This window comes from Eptesicus fuscus, chromosome 8 (assembly GCF_027574615.1).
Source record: "Eptesicus fuscus isolate TK198812 chromosome 8, DD_ASM_mEF_20220401, whole genome shotgun sequence".
NCBI lineage: Eukaryota > Metazoa > Chordata > Mammalia > Chiroptera > Vespertilionidae > Eptesicus > Eptesicus fuscus.
Window position 1 is genome coordinate 18,723,065 of NC_072480.1, and position 15,934 is coordinate 18,738,998.

The following is a 15,934-nucleotide window of genomic DNA, read 5'->3' on the forward strand; positions in this document are numbered from 1 at the left end:
AATGTTCTGGTAGTCTCCAGGAAAGGCCAGGGTTTATGTGGCTGACCTGCAAACACGGTGAATTCAAGTCTGTCCCTGAGCACGTGTCCAGGAAAAGGTCAGGTGATGAGTGCCCGGTGGCCCAGTCCGAAAGCAGCCATGACTTGATATAGGCGTTATCCATCTGGGAGCAGACCCAGGATGGCTGCACAGCTGGAGTCTCTGGACAGTGCACCTTTTCTGGCAGGGAAAGTAGGAGATGTCTCAACAGGGGTTCTTTTCAAGACACAGTCGTATGCTAAAGGCCTAGAGTTGGTGGAAACCTTCTGCTCCACAGTACTTTTGGGGACACGGTGAGAGAGAAGGAATGCAGGGTAACAGGAAGCAGTTGGGTTTGAAGTTTAGGTTTGGGTACTAGCTCTATCACTTTTTAACATGGGATGCTGGCTGGTTTCCTCTGTGAGCCTCAGCTTTGTGAGTACCACAGCTTCTTTGTAGGGAGTGTGTGACTAGAAGGGAGAATGTCTGTGTAGAGCCTGGCATTATAATAAAGACTCAAGTACTGGCAGCCAAAATAGTTGTGTGAACAGATCCTGCTCGTCCCCATAGTCTAGATATGAAGAGTTCTTTCCGGAAATAGAGAAGAGGCTCTAGCTGCTCCTGCAGAGGTGATACCACTGACCTCTGGTTGACAAGCCTTGCCCTCTACCTGGCCCGGTGGGAGCTGGGGCTCACGCAGCTTCCTCAGCATCACAGAGCTGTGCTCCGCCTCTACAGGCGTTCTCGTCATCACAAAGCAAAGTCACCAGGAAGGTCAAACTGGCATCTTTCTTTCCTTGTAAGCACTCAGAACCTTGGTCAGAAATTTGCCCAGGAGGTCAAGAGCTGGGGAGACAGTGTGACCAAGGACCATCAACATAAGGACAATAACAACACACATTTATAAAACGATTACCTTGACTGGACAAGCATTAACCCTCAGGATTAGTTTTCATGAGGATTTCAGGAGTCAGAAAGCAGTCCTAAGCCTTTTAAGAATGGGAGAACTGAGGCTGAGAGTGGGCTTGAGTAACCTGGGCAATGCCACACAGCTAGGAGGCAGCAAACCCAGATTTCAAACCCAGGGAAGTTGGCCCTGGGGCTGGCACACACATGATTTAGTCCTTTCCCTCCTCCACACCCTTAATAAAAACCTCCAGTCCTAGGAAGGGTGGGTGCCAGTCCTTCCAGGAATGGAGAGGTCCTTAGTATCTATAAAGAGAGCCAGGTAGATGACCTGAAACATGGGGCTGAGAGAATCGGAGTTCAGGCCCATTTGGGAATCACTTCTTCATATCTCTTCTGATTAGGTTGTCCTGAAAAATCAGACCTATCTGTGACACTATCTTTCTTCCCCCGGCCCCCGGCCATTCCTGTGGGTAGAGTCCCTGGAGGATACAGGAGAGGAGTTCTGACAGTCTGTGAACTGATAGACAAAAGGAATGTCCCTGCCCAGAAGCACTGCAGCTACTTACGACTGATGGTGCCAAATAAACCTAGTGGGCTCTTGGCTGAAAGACATTAACTCTGTACAGCAGAGGCCAGCTCTGGGCCAGACACAATTCCCTATTTGATGGGCAAAGAGGGTCCAGCTGGATATTCCTTTCCGGGAATGAAAAAAAATCAGAATATACAGTAACACAGGAGGTACACACATACATAAACATGCAACACACAAACATGCAACATTCACACACAAACACACAACATACATACACAAACATGTACACAAACATGCTCACGTACACATACACACAGATCTCATTTCAACCAGCATAGCTGCTCTTTCGTTTGTTTCCCTGTAAGATTTGAACAGAGTGCTGCTGCTTTAAAAGAAGGAAAAGGCTACAAACCACAAGTCTAGATGTTTTGTTCTTAAATCACACTTAATTTTTTCTAAATATTCAAGTAATATATGCTCATTGACAAAATGGGGAAATATAGAAGGTTATGAATAAAATAAGTCACTAGTTAATCCTGCTGCCCTAGAGGTTCCCTTGGATGTAGGAAAAAAGCTCCTCGGCCTCAAGCATACCCCGGCTTCAGTAACCACTGACATTCTCATGATCACTAACTAGGAAATGAACATCAAAACTGGCTAGAAAGAGAGAAATAAAATTGAAATTAGGAATACACGAGGGAGAAGCAGTCCGAGGGAGGGAAGTGGGGCTTGGCTGGTATGTAAGAGTTCCCATCAGAATCGAAGGATGATGGGAATTAAATGGTGACCCCATTAGTCCCAGTTGAAACCTCAATGAGGGGTAAGAACAGAGAAGGATACAACCATGTTGCAAAGAGTGCTAAGATTGTGGCTTCCTGTCACCACACAGTATCAGAGCTTGGGAAAGGTAAATCACACTACAGGATCACAAGAAACATGTATATGATGACAAAACGACAAACCTGTTAAGGAAAAGACCTCATTTCATCGAGTCCAGGAGGCATTCTAGTCAAAGAGAAGAGTTGAAAATGCTGAAGACGGTTGTCCTGTGAACACTGTGGCACTTACATTGTAAAAAGTTAGACCAGGGACAGCAAAGATGAGCCGGGGACCCTGCTGTTTTACCATGCTCATGACAGACAGTAGCAATCAATTGCAGCACACTTTCCCACAGAGCTTTGGTGTGGCCTCAGAATCTTTCTCAATAAGGCTTTGAAAAGAGCTGAGGATAAAAGGGGAGAAAAACGCAGGGGCTAGGGCGCTGAGCACAAACAGTGGGGACTGGCCTCATTAATGGCCTGGGGAGGTGCGTCAAGCCTGCAAGTGTCTAGTGAAGATAGTGGTCGGCAGACCTGTGCGACAGTGTTTGCTGTTTCAGACAGACATTCCAGGTCACGCTTGTCTCTGAGTCTCAAGATAAAGCAAGAACTCGTCAGAAGCTATTACCCAGAAGCTATTAAAAAGGGCAGGTTTTGAAACCAGGGACTGAGAGAGCTGGAATGAGCTGCTTATCTGGAGAGAGGCCCCCTTGCCTGCAGAAGTGGAAGATAATGTTTTTATAAAAAGGGGTGTGTTTTAATGTGGATCTCGGTCCTAGGAGACCAAAACAAGATAAATGCAACCAGTTATAAAAAGGTTCCAGCAACACAAAGTCCCAGGACAAGACTTGAACAAGAAAAGTTTTGGCCTATTTGGAATAATCACCTGAGGGGGCCCATAACAGGTATTTGAGAAGCAGGTCTGAGATTGCTGACAGAATATCTAATACCAATAACAATAAAGCTGGTTATCAAACTGAGCAAAACAAAGCACGGAATGGCCCTGAAGGGACCTATTTGGATAATATTGTGTCTCAAAAGAACACAGGGTTCCCAAAACTTTTCTATCTCACAAAGAAAACTTCTCTAGCAAAACAGTGATGTATGTGGGTTGTGTTAAGGAAATGAAACTTACATTTCACTTCTGAGACTCAACTTAAAGTACAAACCCCCATTCATTGATTTGGGTCTGCACATGCATGCCTCCTTTTCCTTGCGTGGGGAGGTGACAGATTTTGAAGCTTTATCAAGGGAAAACAGTCTCATGTACCCAGAGTGTTACCACTGAAATTGCTCACACCCATCCTTGGAGTTAAGAGGCAGGGCCTAATGCTTTCTGAAAGTCCCAGAAAAAAATATGATGACAGAGCTTGCCAATGACAGGCTTAGTCTGGGAGGAAGGGTGGCGAATGGAAGCCTGAGCACCCCATGGCACAGCAGTCCCAGCCCCGGTGCCACTGGTTTCCATGGGGGGGGGAGGGGGTTTGAGGTGGTGGTGACTGAAGCTGCAGGTGTCAAGCTTGTTGGGCCAGCACTTACATCCCTGGAACCTTCAATGCCACGACCACCTGTGGAGGGGCTCCTATATCCCTATTTGATTGAAAAGGAAATCAATACAGAGAGAGTAAAAAACTTGTCCAAGGTTATTCAGCTGATAAATAGCAAATCCAGGCTCTGAACCCCTATCTGGCAGATTCCAAAACTGTCCTCCCCTCTGAGGCACCAGATGGTCAGATTTCAAAGAATCGTCTTGTCTCAGAGACCTTTTGCAATGGTAGGAAGTGGAAATTTACTTACTTCTGGAGAGGGGTGTATTTAGATAAACCTCCTTCAACTGCCGCTTAACAGGGTAATGTATTAGAGATTGCAGCTGTGTACTCGGACTCCGATCTTGGGGGCCCGGGCACCGCTCCAGTGCTCTTATCTAATTTCTTGGTGAGGTGGTGGGTGTTCCCTGGGTGCAGGCTTGGGCCAGGGGTCCCTGGGTGCCGTGCTCCTGTACCCTCACTGCTCCTCAGGTTTCTCTTCCTTCCCTTTCATTATTTCGCTCTTACAACCACTGTAGGCATGAAAGGCACGAAGGGAGAATGAGGCAGGTCGTAAGAAAGAGAAGCAAGGGGTGAAAGTTTGCTGTGACACATCACTCCCCGTAATAAAGGGATCCTGCAACCTCTTGGTGGTTTGTTAACTTGTTTTTCTACATAAAGTGGAGTAAGGGTGACCAATAAGTGAGCATGTACTTAAATACCAACATTTTACCAGCCCAATTCCTTCCCAGAATATAGCTAGGAAAACAGGTAAGATGTGCACTCCTATTCCTTGCCTGACCTGACTGTCTATTTACCCTACTGACTCTACTTCTAAAAGGAGCACTTTGCCCAACCAAACATCAGTTAGAAATGTGGGTTAATGAGGAAGGTGATGAAAGCAAGTGAGTCTGTCAAGAGAATCAGATCAATGATCAGCATCTTCATTAATATTAGAAGATCTCATATTTTTCCTGTCTGTATAAAAATATACAAAATAGGAATAACCAATGACATGAGCTCAGAGGGGGCAAATGACCTCATAGGTGTCAGTGGGACTCAGTGAGATGGAGCTGTAGCCTGGCATATGGGCATGCCTTGTTCAAAGGAAAGAGACCCGAGGGACATGAAGGCGTGTGTGTCTGTAGAGGTGCAGAAATCCTACCAGAAACTGCCGTGCGTTTTGTGTGAGTGTCACAGACAAGAGCAGGAGTGAGGGTGTGCACAGCACAGATGGACGGTCAGAAGTGAGGTGCAGGGGGTCTCTCCTACTTTGGATCACTGAAATGGGATAGAGGTGAGAGAGAATGGTGATGAGGGGTTCAATCATCCTAGCACCAAGAAGGCTTAGTACATAAAGCAGAGGAACTGATAAACTTGAGGAAATCACATTCTTTTGAATGTAGACAAAAGATAGGTGGGAGCCTATGGCCTGCGACCCTAAAAAGGGAGAGACTCAAGAGGGACAATGGCTCTGCAAAACGAACTGAATTGTGACTAATTCCCGAGAGGTGGCAACGGGGACACATCTATAGGTGCCATTGTGTTTTCATGACATGTTTGGTTTAGAAAAGGACATGTACAAAGACAGAAGGAAGGGCACAGCACCGAGGACAAATTGAGGAGAGTGACACATTTCTGTGAGAACAGTGCCCAACTTCAGCTGAGGCTCGCAGAAAAAATGCTAAAGTTGGCAGAAAACAACAGCAAAACAAAGCAAAAAGGGTGGTGGTATTAGATTATTCTTAGTTATGATTAAAAAGGGGATGAGGCCCATTACTTAGGGATCCTTGTAGCATGTAAACAGGATAGAGAAAGTAAGACCACCCAACTCCCATTTTATTTATTGTGCCTCATAATAGCAAAATGGTCTTAACGAGGACGTTGAAAGAAGCATCGCTGGAAGAGCACTGGACACAAGGTGGGGGGATCTGGCATGCCCAATGAGTGTTATATTTCCTTTATGTCCAAGTCTCCAGGCCCTGCAGTCTCCCATCCAGGCCCCTGGACAATCCTGCAGATGAGATAACAGAGCCTTTGTGCTTGATCCCTAAAACACTCCTGAAGACTGGTTCCCAAAGATTGTTGGATAGGGTTCCTGCTATGTGAACCAATAAGCCTGGCAAAATTTTAATTAAAGTGTAATTTTTAAAAATGTAATTTAGAGAAGGTTTTTTAAGCCCTTTGAAAAGAATGACTATTGAGAACTAGCACAGGTTTGAGAAAAACAAGCCAGACCAAGTAACTCTATTGTCTCCCCCCATCCCCCACACCACTAAGGGCTCACAGATCCTCACAGCTGGGATTTGCCATTCTTGAGCCACTATCTCCAGCCTCTGTGCCTTTGCCACGCAGCGTTCCTTCATGTGGAATAACCTACCTTTGTCTGGCTGTTTGTCCTTCAAAACTCAGCTCAAACGGCACCTCCTCTGGGAAACCTTTTCTTCTGCCCAGCATGGTTTGGAGGTTCCTGCTATGACTGATTGTGTTCTCCCAAATTCACAGGTTGAAATGCTCAATATGATGGTGGTAGAAGGTAAGGCCTTTGGGAGGTGATGAGGTCCTGAGGGTGGATGGGACTAGTGCTTTTAAAGAAGAGGCCCAGAGAGTTCCCTGTCTCCCTCTGCTACATAAGGATATGGTATGAAGGTACAAGGAGAAATCTATGACCAGAAAGAGGGCTCGCACCTGACCGTGCTGGCCCTGAAATCTGACTTCCAGCCTCCAGAACTGTGAGCAGTACATTTCTGCAGTTTGTAAGCCTCCCAGGCTGTGGTATGTTGTTACAGCAGCCTGAAAGGACTAAGACAATCCCTAATGCGTGTTCACCAAGCACTCTGCTATCACAGTGCTCTTTCCGGGGTTACAACGGGCAGCTTTCTTATCTGCCCTCTCCAGAGCCTGTAGGTTCTGAAGGAGGTTGTAGCTTCAAAGCCCAGCACAGTGGCAGGCACCCGGGGACCCTCAACGCATGATGATTGCTTGCATGAGTTCTGTTGAGAGGTTCAAAGTCAACCCAAAGGGAGTTGTCTCTAATTGTGTTCCATGGACTTCTCCAGGTCTAGATTTTTATCAGTGACTTGGAGAAATAATATACTTCAGAGACTGTAAGGCTCAGAGAAAAAGGTAATTAGATAAAAGGCTCAAGGTTCAAGATTTAACAATCTACAGGCTAGCTATAAAACCTGAAAAGATAGACAACTTTATTATATGGATTGATTTTGTATTTTTCTGTGGCATGCTAAAGCACAGGTTGTTTTGTGGGTTGTTGGGTGAAAATCAGAGCCAGATCATCTGAGATAATGCCTAACAGATGAATATGTGGGCCTGATGACAATGCTGCATCGATGCACCAGAGTCACTGCAGTTTCATATAGTGCTCTGAACTGTGCATTGCTAATGACAATACATTGAATAGATCATGTAGTGTCACTGACCATATCGTATATTATACTGTAATACTGGTGAGCCATTTATCATGCATGTTTTTCTGTGTTTCCAGACTTATAGTTACTCTGTAGAAGGACAACTGAAATCAACAATAAACTTTTAATAGAAATATTCATGAAACTTTATGTTAGGTCTCAAAAAAGTCAATTGGATATTTACAATATGCGGAATATCTGCCTTTATTCATCCATCCATCCAACTGTATTGATCACAATATACCAAATACTGTAGTAGAATCTACAAATTTAGTGGAAAAGGAACACTGTCTTTCCTGAGCTTATATCCTGGGCGGAAAATGGGTAATAAGTAAGAAAACAAAATACTTTCAAATGTTGATGAGGGCTAAAACAAAGTGATAGGAGAGGAGACAACTTTGGATGGGATTACATAGCTGCCTCTGAAGCTTGCAGGAAGTTTATGTACAGAAGATCTGGGTGGGGCCTGCCTGGCCATTAGCTCTAAGTGAGTCTGGAACATGCTGTGACTGTTCCAATATAAACTGCAAACTGGTCATATTAATAGAAGGAGAGCATTGATATAAGGGCAGTGACAATCCTACTAACTCTGCAGCATTCACACCCCTTCTGGACTAACTTCTACAGTTGCAAATGCTACTCTTGGCGTATAACTAGAAACCACATCTTATGAGGACTGGTTGAGAAAATTGGGAAAGTTTAGCCAGTAGAAGGAACCACTAGGCAGTCATCTTTGAAATATCCAAAGATTCAAGATGTTGAGAAGAGAATGAGTCCTGTTGTGTGACTCCAAGAGTCTACTTTGAATTATTGAGAAGACAGCACAGTATAGTTCAAAAGAGGGGAGGAAACATTTCTAAAAGAATTAGACCTACACAGAAATGGGATGGGCTTTTTGAAGAAGCGAGTCCTCAACCCTCAGAAGTATTCCAGCAGAGGATGGGTAAACTCTGTTAAAGATGAGGAATCCCCATATTGGGCAAAAGATCCCCTTCTAGGACACAGCTTTGGGACTGGGGTACAGTTTTGTTTCTTTGAGTGGAAGATCTTCTCATCTTGGAAAGCCAAATCAGCTTTAAAAATATTTGAGCCTCAAGCAACGATCATGCCAAGTCCTTTGTATTCCTCCTTTCTCCTAAGAGCTTTTGCTTCCTTGGAAGAGTGGTTTCTTGGAGATCAGAGGCACCAATCTATCATTAGTGATGGGTGTCTCTTGCCATTGGGACAGAATGATGTTCTCATGGGAGGCCTGGGTCTGTGCAGGAAGATGTGGACTCCTGGCCTTCCCAGTCCTCAGCAACAGTGAGGTGATGGGGATGGGACGCGCCGATGGCCTACCTACCAATGGAAGTAACCTACACTCGCCAGTGCTTCAGAAACCCAAGCCTGGGGACCAGGAATTATGTCAAGACTCCCAATAGCAGAATTTACTAGAAACGACTGTATATCCTTCTGCTCAAACCTCCTCTTTGTATGTGTGTGTTTGCAAGCTCTCTGAACTTGTCAGCTTCCAGTATGAAGTGACCGTCCCTTGAGGCTCAGGTCAAAGGCTCAGTTCTGTGTAGAGCGCTGTAGAGGTCCTCTTCTCAGAAGGCCTCTCCCTCTCTCTGGAATGCGGATTTATCATGGGCAGGCAGGTGCTCCACTTTCTGTTTTGGGGACTGGGGTACAGTTTTGTACTGTGTCTTCACAGAAAGGTTTGATTGAACTCTAAACTCTATATAGCTGATTTAATTGCTCAGCACAATCATTTTATGATTACAATTTGATAGCATATCAGTTCTATCTCTACTCATATTTGGTCTGCTGGAACAGAAATTAAATAAAAACCCATTAAGATTAATACCTCAGGCAGAGATTAACTTGCACCTTAGACCAATATATTCTTTGTCTATTTGCCTTCCGAATAAAACATGTGTTTTTGAAGGACAGAGGAAAACCTGGGATATAAGGGCAGTGAAGAACCCATACCTGAGCCACAGACAACAAAAACAAACAGTGCCAACAGCCATGGTCCCACAGGATATTTCTCCTCTTGCGGCCTCTAAAAGAGAAGGGGAGAAAGTAAGATTAGGTCCATTAATTTGGGAAACATTTATTGAGTGCTACTAGTCATGTGCTAGGGGCTGGAGCTACCACTGTGAATGAGACAGACTCAGTCTCAATGCCCAGTGGGCAGAAACAGATGAATAAAGTCAATTGTAAAGGATCAAGATAGGTTTAAAAATATCCATCAATAACCTTACTTACATCCCTGTAACTCAATGAACGTGGTGGTCTTAAATATTCTGGGGACAGGGTCTAAATACATAAAACTAATACAGTGATTTGAGAGCCAAAGATGATATTACTAATAATTGCTTCCATTTGTTGAAAGCACTCTCTATGACAGAAACCTACTACATCCACTATTTCCAGCACTCACAACCTCATACAACTCCATTCTGTAGTTGAGAACTGAAGCTCAAATTTGTTAACTTGGGCAAGAGCTGGAATTCAAATTTAGGTCTGCCTCATTACAGAGCCTGGGTGTTTCCCACTGATAGCTTCATTTAAAAAAATATATATATTTTATTGATTTTTTTACAGAGAGGAGGGGAGAGGGATAGAGAGTTAGAAACATCAATGAGAGAGAAACATCATCAGCTGCCTCCTGCACACCCACTACTGGGGATGTGCCCGCAACCAAGGTACATGCCCTTGACTGGAATCGAACCTGGGACCCTTCAGTCTGCAGGCCGACGTTCTATCCACTGAGCCAAACTGGTTAGGGCGATAGCTTCATTTTTAACTCCCACATCTGTGAAATCTAAGTAGGGTCACAGAGCACAGCCATGTTCTCAAGACCTCCCATATGCCAAAACATTTGGGAAGGCAGTACAGTGGAAATCCTTGGAATCCCAGAAACACCACAGCAACTGTGATTGGATGTGAGGGAAGCAGCGTTTTGTAATAAAGTTCCTAAATCTTTGTGAAGCTTACACTTTGGAAATTTCTGCATTCTCTGGGAAGCAGAGGGGGACTCCTGTACCCACACCAATCTAGCCTTCGTACATCCTGCTCTTCTCAAACCAAAAGCACAGACAGAATAAGAAAGTCTCTCTGCAACCCCTCTAGGTCTATTGGCAGGTAGAGCTTGGTCCTTAAAAATAAAATAAAACATTCTGAGAGGCATCTGAAACACTGGCGAATTTCTCAAATAAAAAGGGAGAAGGTCGAATGATAGAAGTAGTGTCTTTGGTTCCCAGCTCACCTGCTAACATTCTTAGAGAGCCTTCTCTCTTCTGTCTCAATTGGGTTCACTTGTCATGTATAAAGCCATATTCTTTTTCTTGGCATTTACCACAGTTTGTATCTCTGCTTATTCTTGTGATGATGTGTTCAATGTCTGGCTCTTCACTAGACTGTAGGCCCCACAAGGGCATATATCTTTCATATATCAATGTATAGCAGTGCGCAATTCAGAACTTAAACATAGTAGATGTTCCACAAATGTTAATTGAAGAATGAATAAGCACCCAAGCTTCATTAAACATGATTTCTTAGGGCAGGTAGAATAAAGACAGGGCCTAGGAAGGATATTGTCTTTATTATTATACTTCCTAATTGGCCTGAGGGTTATCCCTTCATTTCTCTTACTAGAGAAGTATGGGTTAAAGTGGCAGTGGCAGGTAGATTCTGACTAAGGACTGAAAGCATTCACTCCTCTGTCACTGACAAGCTTGTATCTACCACTCTTGTGTGAGGGCAAATCACACTGCAAGGAAAGACGTGGTTGCCCTTGACTAGACAAGGACAAAGCCAGTCTTAAATAATTGCATAAGATAACTTTAACCAGCATTTTTATCGGGTCATTCTTTGCCACTAAGACCAGGTCAAGGTCAGATCAAGTAAATAGTAGAGATATTAAATAAAGTTCCCCAAACAGAGTGTGGCTTTACCCCTCCCCACCCTCTTTTACCAACTTCCTAACAATTTGTCATAGTTGCCCAGAAACCAATTCTGTTGCTGTCATCCTACTAATCTTACCTAATAATAGAGAAACATGTAAATTGACCGCACCTTCGCTACGCCCACAGCCAATCAGAGTGAGTATGCAAATTAAACCGAAAACATGGTGGCAGCCCCGCCCCCCAGCTGCTCCGGGCCTGTGCGAGTCGGAGAAAGTCAGGTGCCAGTGCCTGAGGCTGGCTGCAGCCACGCCACCTGCCCGGTGATCCCAGGCTGCAGCCAGCCTCAGAAGCCTCACATCTGCCTGCCCAACATCCTGGGGAGACGGAGAAACCAGCCCCAGTGCCTGAGGCTGGCTGCAGCCCAGGAGACCAAGAAGCCGCCTGCCCTATGATCCCAGGCCACAGCCAGCCAAAGTTGCCCACACTGCATCTGAGGGAAGATGGAGAAGCTGCCCACCTGCGGTCCAGGCGCCAGCACCTGCAGCTGGCTACAGCCTGGTAGATGGAGAAGCCGCCCACCCCACAGTCCTGGGAACCAGTACCTGCGGCTGGCTGTGGCCCGGGAGACAGAGAAGCTGCCCACCCTGCGGTCCTGGGTGCCAGCACTTGCAGCTGCAGCACAGGCGAAGCCACCTGCCCACCATCCCCTGTGGCTGCAGCCGGCTTGGGTGCCTATAGCTGACCAGAGGGAGGGAAGCCCGGATCCTGGGTGCCTGTGGTTGGCTGGAGGAGGGAATCCTGGGTACCGGGTGCGGGCCGAGGCAGAGGTGGTTAGGGGCAATCAAGCCAGCAGGGGAGCAGTTAGGGACAATCGGGCTGGCAGGCAGAAGCAGTTAGGGGCAATCAGGCAGGCAAGCAAGCGGTTAGGAGCCAGCAGTTCTGAATTGTGAGAGGGATGTCAGACTGCCGGTTATCCCACGAGGGGTCCCAGATTGGAGAGGGTGCAGGCCAGGCTGAAGGACACCCTCCCCGCTGCCCCCTGTGCACGAATTTCGGGCACCGGGCCTCTAGTGTTATATAAAAATTCATTTTTCTCCATCTCCAGCAAAGCCAACAAGTGAATTCAGAAGCCTGTAAATGAATTATTGGTCGAGTCAGATACCAAATGAAGTCCTTTATTTTTCCTTTGCTGAAAAACACAAATTATTAACATGCAGAGCTTGGAGCAAAACCTTTTTGATGATATTTGCCAGTGAATCAATATTACTTGGGGACTTTCAGCGCTCAGGAATACCTGGGTGATCATAATACCAAAATATTCTTTTTGAGAGCTTCGAGTTACTTTTTTGTGTGTGTGGAAGTGGTGCCCAGCACAGTCCCAATGGGAAAATGTACCTAACCCCGAATCTACTGCTGGGAGAAGCAAGACAATCAGCGGAATCCTGCAAATGACATGGTTCATTTCAAACAGAAGTTTGCCACTTCCCAAGGCTCCCAAATGTCAGGGGATGGCTTTCCCTGTGATAAGATAACAGCAGGGTAACTCAGAACTCTGGAATTTAAATTCCCTCTTCATTCTGAAGAAGCTACTACTGTATAATCATGAAATGATTATCCCATTTCTCTGTTTCTTGGCTTTATCTGCTATCTGGGAGAATACTTTTGATTCACGCCATAGCTATTAACTAATAACAAAATACTGAGGCATCTGCATATAATCAAAGGGCTTTATTTCTGAGTGATTAATCTGAATTTTCAGTTAGAATCTGTTCATCTGTCCCCATTTATTAAATTTCATCTGAACAAGTTCTCCCTTGCAAGTTAATTCTTTCAAAGTATAATGTTTGACCTGTAATTAGGAAAATAAAATTTAGGATTTAAAGTATTGCTTTTTGTTGTTGTTAATCCTCACCTGAGGATATTTTTCCATTGATTTTTTTTAGAGAGGGTGGAAGGGAGGGGGAAAGACAAAGAGAGAAACATCGATTGGTCCCCTCCCACATACGCCCTGACCAGGGATCGAGCCTGCAACTGAGGTATATGCCCTTGACTGGAGTAGAGCCTGGGACCCTTCAGTCTGCAGACCTGCACTCTATTCGCTGAGCCAAACCAGCTAGGGCTAAAGTGTTGCTTTTTAAAAGAGAATTTCATTTTTCTTTTTGGATGCTGATCCATTTATAATAAAGTTAACCAAAAGCCATTCCAACCAAAGGAAAACAAACATACATTGTGGCTTGGTTTGGAAACCATTCATTACAAATTTAGCGGGGCCATTTAAAAACCCTCAGAAGCGCCCGGCACTTTTGAAGGGCCTGTTCCATGGTATATGTGAACTATTGAAATGCACTCATACCATAGATTAAACATAACTTGAATGCAGCTCTGAAAGTTGAGTTGAACTGCAGGTGACTACATTTTCTAGATTATCTAAACATCTCTTTCTCCAAAATTTTCCGTTTTCTTTTCTTATTTTGGAGCCAGTAATTTTTGTTTCAGCTCCCCAACGTTTTCTAGTGGTTTTGAAAAGCTAGAAGTGGCAGACACTGAGTTTACCGAGTCTAACGGATAAAACAGCTCCACAAATTAGTTTGTTTTGTGGTTATTTTTATAGTCAGGTAAGTTGTCAGCTTAGTTCAGTTAACAACTGAATCCTGGTTCATTAAAAAGAAACGCACAACTAGAGATTTTCAGTACGTCAGCTAGTCTGTATATATGACATTCTAGAAAGATATCCTTGGGATATAAAATCCTGAATGCTTTAACATCAATTAAAAGTTGTTTGTCAATGTTAATTTGAACAGCAAGTTTTTTTTTTTTTTCAGTCTAACGCTCTCCCAACTGAGCTATTTCGGCAAGCTTAAGTTTTTTTTTTTTTTTTTATGAGTAAAAATAAATAGAGAAAACATAGATCTTCGTGAAAAATGGTTCCAATTCAATGGCACATCAGCATTTTGCTGGTCAATCATAAGTAAATGATCTAATTCCCAAGTGAAAGAATTTCAAGCATGACTTCAGCCTGGAGCTGCGCATAAAGCCCCGAGTACAGCTCAGTTTAATCCTAAAGTTTCTCTGCCACAGTACTGCTTGGTTTGCAAGAATTCTGGGGTAATGACTGTAGATCCAGCTTTTTGCTCAGTTAATCAAAGCAGCATTATTTCTTTGGCTAAAAGGAATTGTCTCATCAAGTCTGCAGGCTTTTCCAGCCAAACCCCAAGCTTCAGTTGGACTTCCACTTAAGTGCCTGGAATAATAGATTCCAGGTGCCTTTGCTCATAGACTTGGAGACTCACACTGCCCAGCAACTCATTCGAGGCATGCCTCTGAATGTCCAAAATCACAGGCCTGGCATTTTCTGTTGGAGATAATTTGCATTGCCAAAAGAAACCCCATTGCAGAAGGCACAGATTTTACATGAAAGTCGTTATAAAGCTTTAATATACAGTTTTGGGGGCACAGAATGTCTGGTAACTAACTAGCCTCTGAAGTGCTGGATCAGAATAAACCTGAATTCACAGGGTGAAGAGGACAGCTGCATTTAAACTTTAGCCCAGTGTGAGAGGCCTGGCTGGAGAAAAGGCAAAACAGAGGCGGATGGAGGGTAATACGGGTTTGAATCTCATTCCACTCTTCCAATTTAATAGGGAGACCATTACAAAGGGGCTGGAAAGAAAACCTTCTCAGGGTGTGTGTCTGTTGGGTATGGAGGGCAGGGGTGACGCCTGGGAGGGGACATGATACAGGGCCTCATTTACTCATTCATTCATTCGTTCCTGCATCACCTATTTAACATTCCAGCACCTCGTAGGTTCAGCACCCTTAACTGTTCTGTAACTGCTGCTTTCCGTCTTCCCCAGAGACACGGGACCCATTCTCTCCTGGGGAGGCTCCTCCTTGGCCCCGTGGCAGCCCCAGCAGCCCCTCCCGGGGGGGCCACGACCTACCCGGGCCCTCTCCGCCCACGAGAGCACCGGCGAGTCCAGCCCAGCGGCGCCCTCGGCGAGCTCTCTGCGCCCCTCGGCGGCGGGGCCCGCAGGAGGGCGGGCGGGGCGTGAGGAGCTGGGGGCCCGCCCCGCGCCCGGCCCCGCCCCGCTCCCCGCCCTGCCCGGCGCCGCCTCCGCCTTACCAGGGTTTTGGCCACGTTCCCCCGCTGGGTGATGTTCTTGCTGTGCTTCTCGTTAGCCATCCGGATCCGCTGTTTGGCCACCATGGCTTGGGCTCTTGGAAGAACTCTGAGCTCCCACCTGCAAGGACCCCCCGCGTGAGCCCCAGGCGGGGCCGAGCGCGCCCCTGGGGCCCTGGGCGCTGCAGGTGGCGAGGCGCGCCCCCCGGCCCCGCGCCGCCCGCTCCCCACCCCCCAGCGGGCCGGCTCCGGGGAGAGGCCAGAGCCCGGACGGAAGTAATCTTTCATCTCAGGAAACCCGCTCCTACTTCCTCGCCATCCTTCCGGTCCCCACAACTACCTGCCCAGCGCGCCCCAGGCTGCGCTGCCGCGGGACCTCCCGCACCGGAGCCGGGGCGCTGGCAGCGCACGGAGCCACTGGGCCGTGGGGCTCTGCGGTGTCGGGGTCCCACAGCCCAGTGAGGCGGGGCCGAGGGTTCCGCGGCCGCGGGCTTTGTGCGCGCATAAGGCACGGGGTCTCCGGCGTCTGGGCTCCTGGGTCAGGGACCCACCAAGGCCTTGGTTTCACCTGCACCGCCGCCCCTCTGACCAAGGGCTGGACCCAAGGCTGGACTGGGTGGGTGGGTGGGGGTCCTCAAAAGACAAGTAGAACCGGGCAGGGCTGAGCCCGTGCTGTTGTGGGCAGCCCAAAGG

At 46.3% G+C, this 15,934-nt stretch overlaps 1 protein-coding gene across 2 annotated transcripts in view; it reads right to left on the bottom strand.

Moving 5' to 3' along the window:
• Nucleotides 1-15,681, bottom strand: part of SERP2 (stress associated endoplasmic reticulum protein family member 2) — a 37,986-nt gene extending 22,305 nt beyond the window's left edge. For both annotated transcript variants that reach the window (XM_054720222.1, XM_054720221.1), the window contains exons 1-3: nucleotides 15,582-15,681; nucleotides 15,245-15,362; nucleotides 9,200-9,272 (exon numbers count right to left, since the gene is read on the bottom strand). In XM_054720222.1, the coding sequence (XP_054576197.1) occupies nucleotides 9,200-9,272; nucleotides 15,245-15,328 (157 nt within the window). In that variant the 5' untranslated portion in view covers nucleotides 15,329-15,362; nucleotides 15,582-15,681. The remainder of the gene's footprint in view (nucleotides 1-9,199; nucleotides 9,273-15,244; nucleotides 15,363-15,581) is intronic.
• Nucleotides 15,682-15,934: the final 253 nt, after the last annotated feature.